This window comes from Phaethon lepturus, unplaced genomic scaffold, assembly GCF_000687285.1.
Source record: "Phaethon lepturus isolate BGI_N335 unplaced genomic scaffold, ASM68728v1 scaffold20750, whole genome shotgun sequence".
NCBI classification, from domain to species: domain Eukaryota; kingdom Metazoa; phylum Chordata; class Aves; order Phaethontiformes; family Phaethontidae; genus Phaethon; species Phaethon lepturus.
Window position 1 is genome coordinate 25,468 of NW_010512831.1, and position 9,465 is coordinate 34,932.

Below are 9,465 nucleotides of genomic sequence, written 5' to 3' on the forward strand. Positions count from 1 at the left end.
AGGAATGGTCAGTGGTCAGTCCTTCTGCACTAGAGTGCTTTTGGTGAAGGCTGGAGTCTTGATAAATTTGGAAACATTTTGTATTTCTCTGCCCATTATGAGCAATATAACCCCTTTGGCCTATTTGTAAGCAGCTATACAAGTATTAGTAAAAGATGCTTTAGTGAGAGCACTAGTCTGAGGGCTCTTGACTGAAAAGTAAAACTAACTTTGTACTTGCATCTCATAGGCTAGGTCAGGTACAGGTGATGACTGCTCCTGATCTCATTGACATTCTCTGGAGCTGGTTTTGGTGTCTGCACCATGCACTGCTGTTATGTGAATTATGTATATAATGTGAATTATGGTGAAGCATTTATGTACCGGGCAATATAATCACCTCTAGCTGTGTTTAAAATGTATACAGCAGTTGATCTGAAAAAAATACTTGTGTTACCCTATTAAATAAAACAGGAAAGTTTCTGGAAGCCAGATGCTGTGAAGTATTTTCTGTATCTATTTTATAAAATAAACAGCTGCGTTTTATAACACATTGTATGCCCACACTGCTAGCGTGAACATGCTTTTCAAGTCTGTGTTCATGCATCAGGGCATGTATAACAATCATTATAAACAAATTTAACTTTGTAGCTGGACTGATACTGTCTTACTTGAAGTATCAGCAGAAGGATGGTCTGCTCTTTGTGAAAAGCAGAGATGTCTTTTTATTTACTTAAGATCAGAAAAACTGCATCAACCTTGCAGAGATTCTGGGTGTGTATTTCTAGAGAACCTTTGTGCTGGACCTCATTTTACTGCTTCTAGGCTGGATGAATAACTGTCTGAACCTCAGTGAGGTTACTTTTGTCTTTCATCTGTTTCAGTGAAATGACAATTTTTCTTTTAATTAATCAGGAATAAATTCTTCATTATATACTTTATAAAGGCTTTATCTGTGTTCTGAATTGTACCCAACTGCTTATTTCTCCAGCTTCAGACCACTTCTGTCTTGAAAATTATGTGCTTCATGGCATAATACAAATATCTGGCTTTCTCTATGATGCAGATGTGAATAGATACAGAAAGTGAATATATACAGCATAGATTTTAATTTAATTTTTCAATTAAACTTACTTCCCACATTCTGTTCAGGGAGAAAAAGGAAATCAAGGTTTTCCTGGACTAAAGGGATCAATAGGAATTGGCCTTCCTGGACCAAAGGTAAATCCTAGGTTTGCGATAAGAAAAAAAAGGTAATTTTTTCTCCCTTTATTGGTTATTTGGTGTGACAGCTCTTTGAAGATAGATAGAAGGCAAAGACATTGTCTTGTATAGCTAGCAAGGTAAATGCCTATTACTTACCGTCAGCTTTGGAGGCTGTGAAAATCCTAATTTTCATTAAGGACTAGGCTCCAAAGTACGATCTGGAATGAAGTCATACCTGTTAGCAGGAGAATAATATTAGTCAAATTAGGTATTCAGTTATCTTAGACATTTTTCAGGTATTACAAAAATGTTCTTTTATTTGCCAGGCTTTGACAAAAAAAAGAATTGCTTTTTGACTAATGTCTTTCAAGGGCTTTTTTTATTTGACTCATTATTTACAATGATTGAAGCCCAAGCTTAAATCTTTCCTTGCCGAACAAATTCCTGGTTGACAGAAAAATTGTAGGAAATTCCTACACACCTATTCCCATCTAACAAATTTTGCGCAAAGAGAATTTAAATACTTTGGCTATTTACTAGTGATTTTCAGATGTGCAGCATCTGATGGGAGCAGCGTAGCCAAAGGAAACCAAGGCTCATGGTCAGTGTGGAAGTGGAGACCAACTATGTGCATACATGAGTGAGAACAGTGTGCCCAGGCGGAATGAGCCTTGATGTCAGTGCATGATGCAGCAGACGACCTTTAATTCACAGCATACTTCTGGACCAGCTGGGCAGCCCCTCTGCAATAACTACAACATCACTGAAATATTGAATATATTGTAAAGGCTCTGTCTGGAAAGCATGAGGGTGAAAAACTTCATGGGAATCTTCATGGGAGAGCAGAGATGATCAGGCTCCATAACTTGAGGAAGTTACCCAAATAAGAATTCAATCCCCTCTGTAGTCACCTGAGGCAGGCAGTACCCATTCAGAGCCCCAGACATTTGTTGCCTGCACTAATAATGTTCATGATACTGTAGTCTACACTAGTACTTTTTCAGACTTCTGTATTATTCAAGCTGCTACAGCTTGGAGCTTTTATGCAACAGTGAATATCAAGCCCTATCACACAGATTCAAATTTCTGCCTCCTAATTCTATTTTCTTTCGTATGTCAAATGCTACATACTACAATAATAATTGCAATATTTTCACTGTTCTTCATATTCATCTTGTATCTTGACTAATCTTTGTGACCCAATGTAAAATCTCTCCAAATACTCACAATTTTTCTGTTTGCTATTAATATAGCAGACTTGTCACACATGAAAAGGAATGTTTTAGTTCGGTAGGAATTTCATATAAGGGCCAAATACCAAAGAGATCAGGTTTTAATATATTTATGTGTAAAAGAGTAACACCACCACCACAGTCAGTAGATCATATTTTCTCTCCCTTATGACATTAACTTTGATGTTAGATTCAATTCATGGAAAGTAATATCCTTTGCTGGATATTATGATTTTGTGAAAATAGAATAGAAACTGTCTTCCAAGAGCTTAATTAGTGGAGACTGGTTTTCCTAATTCTGTGGAGGAGCTATGTACAATTTTCAGGTTTGAATAAGATCAGAATCAGACTGAGAGAGTCAAAAGTGTTCATTAAAATAGATGGTAATCACCATGGTGAATGCTGTAACACAGGAGGTATCTATGTAATTCCATTGGCTGGGTAATATTGAAGAATGATATCAAAATGGACAGTAATCTAGATAAATTTCTAAGGTTTCAAGTTGCAAATGAAATGTAAGCTGGTCAGTAACTTCCAGAGAGAAGTAAAAAACTGTCCTGCACAATCTCATTCTTGAAGAAATGTCTAATTTAGAACCTGAATCTTTGCTAGTATATTTCATACCTGCATTATCTTGAAATACCGTAACATTGAACCCTTCCTCTTTTTGGAAATCAAAAAGTCTAGTCACTTGAGGAAAAGTGCAGAATTGCTTCTACATGTGAAACTACGTATTTTCCGATGAATGTAACAGCGCAAGCATGCCTTTTGCTCTGTTCTTTGCAACATCCCAGTTTTTCATGTGGGTTCTGTACAAAGCTGGTATGAGTTTCAGTACATTGGCTGATCTGAGGCAGTGGTATCTCTTCATAGGTCTGAATTAAGATAGGTCCAGTATAAACATTCCTTTAGAGTTTAAGAAAATCAAAGAAGAGTAAAAAATTACATATTCTCGATATTTGCATAAAGATGTCTTTACTCCTCACTCCTGAATTAGGGTAATTTTTCATATAAATTTCTTAAAGATGTTTTTACTGACCATATTGCTTTCTCTAAGATCCTGCTTTCAGGTGTTCTCTTCATGGTACATAGAAGATAAATCAGCCACATAGTAAAAAGCCATCAGAAAGTTAATCTTAAAAGCTCATTGAACCATAACTCCACCTCTGACTATCAACAAAACTGGAGTAACTGATCATGTTTAATACGGTTGTTTTAAATTAGGGAGACTATGGAGATAAAGGTGATCCAGGGAGCAAAGGTGCCAAAGGAGAAATTGGAGACCCAGGACCTCCAGGACCAAAGGTAAAATATATTTTCATATTACTTAATTTTATACAATAGAAATTAGACAAATTTGTCTTTTGTTGACTATCTCACTCTACACATTTTCAGGGAACTTGGGGGAAAAAAGGTGAACCCGGTCTTTCGGTAAGTATGTACATGAATTAATTTAAAAGATAAGAGTGTATTCTGGAAACAATATTTAAAGGTTATGTGATGTTACACAAGGTTGTTTATGGGGCATTGCATTGCCTGCATTTTTAACAAATAAATAAATAAATAAAATTAATCATTCTTAAAACTAGAACACACAGCAAATTAATTAATACTCTTTTTCAGAGAGAAGAAGTTATCAGACTTATCAGTGAAATATGTGGTAAGCATTCCAGTATGGAAAAAAAAAAGCTGTAATAAAACACACTGAATTTATACTGACTGAATGAATTTGTCATCTACATGTTTGTGTGTAAGGGTACCATTTGTGTGAAAACAATGCTCACTATGTTGCCACAGCTATACTGGAAGTAATTTGGTCCAGCTCTGTTTGTATTTATCAGTATCAGTAACTATGAATTAATTCATCAATTGACCTTTAACTGACTGTAAATTTGATATATGAGTTCGATTCATTTTTATGAAGGTGGTTTCTCATAAAATGTCTGAAATGGTTATTCTTCTAGGTTGTGGTATCAGATGTAGAGTAACACCACTGGAACTAGTATTTGTCATTGACAGTTCAGAAAGTGTTGGACCAGATAACTTCAATATTATAAAAACTTTTATGAAAACAGTCATTGACAAGATATCGGCCAACCACGCTACAACCCGCATTGGCATTATCAACTTCAGCCATCAAGTGGAGTTGGTGTCTTCTCTGAAGCAGTACACAACCAAAGAATACCTGAAAACAGCTGTTGATAAAATGCCTTACTTAGGAGAAGGCACGTACACAGCTTCTGCTATCCAAGAAGCCATTCAGTTATTTCAGGCAGCACGCCCGGCAGTAAGAAAAGTGGCTGTTGTCATAACAGATGGACAAGCAGACGCCCGTGATAAAGTACAACTGGATACTGTAGTAAGGGAGGCCCATGCTACGAATATTGAGATATTTGTCATTGGGATTGTTCAAAGGGCTGATCCTCATTATGATGATTTTCTGAAAGAAATGCAGCTGATTGCAACAGACCCTGATGAAGAACATGTCTACCAGATAGATGACTTCATGACGCTTTCAGGTAAAAGAAACTATTTTAGTAAGAGGAAATTTGAAATAAGCGTATAAGAGAGTTTGGCCTTTCCTGTAGGAAGGCAAGGCAGCCCACTAAATGACAGCTTATGTTTCTCTTTTGGATGTAGCTCTTCTGTTTCTCTTCTTCTTTGGCCAAATGAAACCTTTGCCAAATTTTTACCTCTTGCAGAAATAATAAAACACAATGAACAGCAGTTTTCCAAGCCAAGCCCTTCTTTGGGGCACTCCTCTTTTGTGAGAGCTTGCTTCAGCCTTCCCTGGCAGTCCTTTTGTGCTTGGTAACAATTTCATCCCAGAGAGGTGCAGATTTCCTTCCACCTTGATGCAACAATTCTGTCTCTTTCTCTCTCTCTTTCATATGGCTCTTGTCAGTCTTGGAGTCCCTTCACCATCTCTTACAAGCATGCTTTCAAGTGTTTTTTTCTGAAAGCCATAGGGAAACCTATGCTTTTATCCTGATTCTGGGGAGAAAATGGTGGAGCAACATACAAGGGAATTATGTCTGATGATAGTACATTGCGTATTTCAAACTGTGCCTTGAAAAATCTGTGGCCACAGCTAGAATCAGGAGAAAATCCGGAGGAAAACTATAATGACCCTTGAAAAAAAGTACATTGATCTAGACTAATGGCAGACTAGACCTATAAAGTGTATTTTTCCTGAGCATGAACTCATTTTGCTATGCTGAGCCTGTGGATGAAGTTACATCTAGATTTAAAGCGTTAACAGAGAGGACAGAGTCCAAGCTAAAGTTCTGGTCCTAGCTGGGATTAAATTTAGGGCTCTGACTCAGGCTCCGGCATTCAACATAAAAGTATTCCCAGTCACTCTATTTTTTGTGCAAATAAGTAGAATGTGTCACCCAGTTTTTCTTTTTCCTTCCTGCACCTAAACACTTTCATTCCTTCACTCTGTTTTCTTTTCTTTACTGTTGAGCTATGACTTCGTCTTTAAAAAGGGACTTGGTATTTTTATCTGTTTCTTCTTAAAAGAACAAAAGAGCATTAAAAGCAAATAATTCAGAGAGTGCGTTACTTTATTACTTCTCATTTCCATTTTGACATCACTTTAGAAGATGTTCTTTCACAAGTCACTATCATTAAAGATTTAGGGTTAATACTGCACTAAAAACTTGTGGTGAATCATTATGACTTTTCTTGATTACGCTTAATAAATTTCATAATTTTGTTAATCTTTTCAGCTCTTGAAAGTAAACTGATCACAAAAATTTGTGAGAATGTATCTGAAGTCTACAGCAGAAAAAATAACATTTTCTCTCCATCTCCAAGTCCGGAATCTGAAATTGCTAGTGAAGTTACTAATAGCCCATTTCCTAAAATGACTACTTCAGAGATTTATATGCTCCCTACAGAAGGAGTCGGTTACCCAGTAAGTAAAGAAGTAACAGTTATCAAGTGTTTTTAAAAGATGTGTACAAATGCTTCTTGTTGTGGTCACGCACTCTCTAGGTGTTATTAAGCCTTTGGTATTGTTTTGCTTTTCATGTTGGTCTGTACTTCCAGGACTCCTCATTCATGTTACTCTTCATTCTCCAGCTTTAAATTCCTCCTGCCCTGCATTGGGGTTCTACCCTCCAACATTGTGCTGCTGCACAGATATGCAGCACAGGTGGAGTTTTAATGCAATAGATAAGTATTTTCTGTGTATGTATATCACCTTAGATATCTTATTAGGTCTGTGATATTTTTCAGCCACTGTCTTAGTATCAGAGTAGGATATTTATACCTTTACAGTATATCAGCACTAACTCTCTAGGGTATTTTTATTGCTTTGCCTAAAAATAGCCGATGATAAAAACTGAGCGTTGCTTGTCTCTATACCTGTTGAATAAACTATTGAAATGTTTGATGTATAAACATCTCTAGCTGCAGGGAATGGATATAGTGGACCACGATACTGGTATTTAAATATCAAGTGAATTGAATACAGATTGGAGCTAGTTAAATAGTACTGCCTTACTGTGGAGGAGTCAGCAGATTAGCAGAAATTAATCCTTTGGATTATTGTTTATGTAAACATCATTAGTGATTAAATAGATCACTTTAAAAAGTCAGTTTAACTTCTGTGAACGAGAGGTCCCTCAGCAAGTGTGATTGATTTAGGTTTGGGGCTTGTAATACCTCCAGACAGATTTGTTTGACACTGAGGGTCAATTTTGACATTCTGTATTATTAAGAAAAATTAATGTAAACCTGGACTTATAGATGCTGACATCTATAAAGCTTGTGATAAGGATCACAAATATGATTAGTTCTAAGTGATTGGGTACTAACAGACTTGGATCTGGCTGGCTGTGGTTATAGTTAAATCTTCAAAACTGTGAATTACTATCAGAAATAAACACAGCCTTTTTGTAGACTTGGAGAAGAAATACAATATGCAAAGGATTAGATGAACTGCACATTTACATTTCAGCTAGATTTTGAGTTTCAGAGCCAAAATGACTCTGAAGAGTTTTCTTAAATTCACTGTGTCAGTAGTGTCCTGTAAATGGAAAGATGCAAAATAGTATAAAATTCTTTCCTATTCCAAATAGGTTATCAACGTGTGGGATTAATGCAGTCATTTGCACTATAATGTACACTATACTATTCTAGGATGCTTGGAAATCTTGAATATACTAAAACACTACACAGGCAAATTTTTATACAGTAACCTTAATGTGAAAAGCTGTCTTGGCTTCTTAACACTTTTATCAAGGTAAACTCTAAAATTCTAATAATTAGCAACTGGATGTTAGCTAGAAATGGGAAAAGGGTTGATTTATCACTTGGCTTGATACAGGCAAGGACACATCTAGGAGACAATCTTGTTATTAGGATGTGGATCTGTAACACAAGTTTTGGAAATTTTTGCTGTACTCAAGAGATTCCACATCAAAAAAGACCTTTGGAGGAGCATAATGTACATGTGTTTTTCTGGCAGTAGTGTAACAAGTACCCTGTTCCTCCTGCCTGCTGTTTTCCATTTCTTGACAGACCAAAGATGTCAGAACATTCCCAATGAGTGTAACAGATGTTAAGAAGCACTGATTTACTCCAGAGTTCTTGCAATTTTTGTTTTGTATTACAGACTACATGGTGCCTGAAATTTTGCTTCAATGGAATTGATTCAGCTTAGTGACTAAATTAAAAGGCATTACTTTGCTTTTTCATTCAGTTCTCAATGTCAGAAAATGCATCTGTTACAATTACAGCATCTTCTGAGTAATCACGGGAAGGAGGTCCAAACCCACCTGTCGTTTATTGCTAAGTCACATACGTGAAAAATACCATTAGTTTCCTACATATTCTCTCAAACTTTTCTCTTAACATTTGAGCACAGACAGATTTTTAAATTAGAAGATTTTGACTCCTTTTGCAGCTTAGTCCATCACAGAACAGATACATCGAGCTGCTGCCATCTGCTCAGGATCACACTGCGACCACCTCTGCTGACAGAGAAACAAAATTTCCCCCACTTTATGAGATATCTGACATCAGACCTCAGAGTCCAGTTACCAATGCTTTGTTCAATGTAACTGCTGCTGAAGATAGCCACCTGACCGGGCTGCAGCCACAGGTAGCAACGACTCAAAAAGGTAAGTAATAAATACTGTCCTCAGATACTGGGTAGCAAGTCTGCACAATCAACAACCAACCAGCAAACCCCACTCCCTCCCCCAATATAGTTACTAGATTTTACCATGTTTTGTTTTTCTGGATGCTCTGACAGTGAGAGTCAGAGTTTCAAACCTAGATGACAACCTTTGTATACCATTTGTGTACTTAGGTATTTAAATATAAGCTTGGTTCTTACATCAGGATTTAGGTAGTCTTGTTTCAAACTGATCCTGTATTTGTTTAGACCTGTTTATTAATAGAAATGGAATTTGGCTACAAGTTTGAGAGGCATATATACTCACAGGCACTACAAGAAAAAGAAGGGGTGCTTTTCTTACTGAAAGAGGCTCTTCTAGAATAATGTAACTTATCCCCAGATTCCAAGCTAACATTTAGTGCTGTATTTTCAGATCCAAGGTGTTTGGAACCTCTGAAACCAGGGGATTGTCGGAACTATGTGGTGAAATGGTATTATGACAAGAATGGCAATTCTTGTGGCCAGTTCTGGTACGGAGGTTGTAATGGTACCAACAATAGATTTGAAACAGAAAAAGAATGTCGAGAAACCTGCATTGATTGGTGAATAAGTAAGTTGCCTCCATCAGGTCCTCTTTCAATCACGTCTTTTCCAGGCAAAGAAGTTTGTGTCTATTTAAAAGTCTCCCATACTCTCCCTATGTATCATATCATCTTTTATAGCTTTGATCAACCTTGATATATTTCTCTGAATGTTTTTGAGGTGGTGGGACCAGAACTGCACTTGGTGGTCATGGATTTATACAGTGACTCAGTGAGGTTTTCTACTTTGTTCTCTATTCCTTACCTTACAGTTTCCAACTTTGTATTGGATTTTTTTGGCCATTGTTGAGGTTGGAGGTGATTTTTTCATAGC

The 9,465-nt window shown here is 36.7% G+C and overlaps 1 protein-coding gene across 1 annotated transcript in view; it reads left to right on the forward strand.

Annotated features, from left to right (window-relative positions):
- Window positions 1-9,156, forward strand: part of LOC104621838 (collagen alpha-1(XXVIII) chain-like) — a gene marked incomplete at its 5' end in the record, with an annotated part of 33,773 nt that extends 24,617 nt beyond the window's left edge. The window contains 8 exons of the mRNA XM_010288448.1: window positions 1,132-1,200; window positions 3,642-3,722; window positions 3,813-3,848; window positions 4,041-4,077; window positions 4,382-4,936; window positions 6,152-6,339; window positions 8,335-8,551; window positions 8,984-9,156. Of these exons, the coding sequence (XP_010286750.1) occupies window positions 1,132-1,200; window positions 3,642-3,722; window positions 3,813-3,848; window positions 4,041-4,077; window positions 4,382-4,936; window positions 6,152-6,339; window positions 8,335-8,551; window positions 8,984-9,156 (1,356 nt within the window). The remainder of the gene's footprint in view (window positions 1-1,131; window positions 1,201-3,641; window positions 3,723-3,812; window positions 3,849-4,040; window positions 4,078-4,381; window positions 4,937-6,151; window positions 6,340-8,334; window positions 8,552-8,983) is intronic.
- Between the last annotated feature and the right edge of the window lie 309 nt (window positions 9,157-9,465).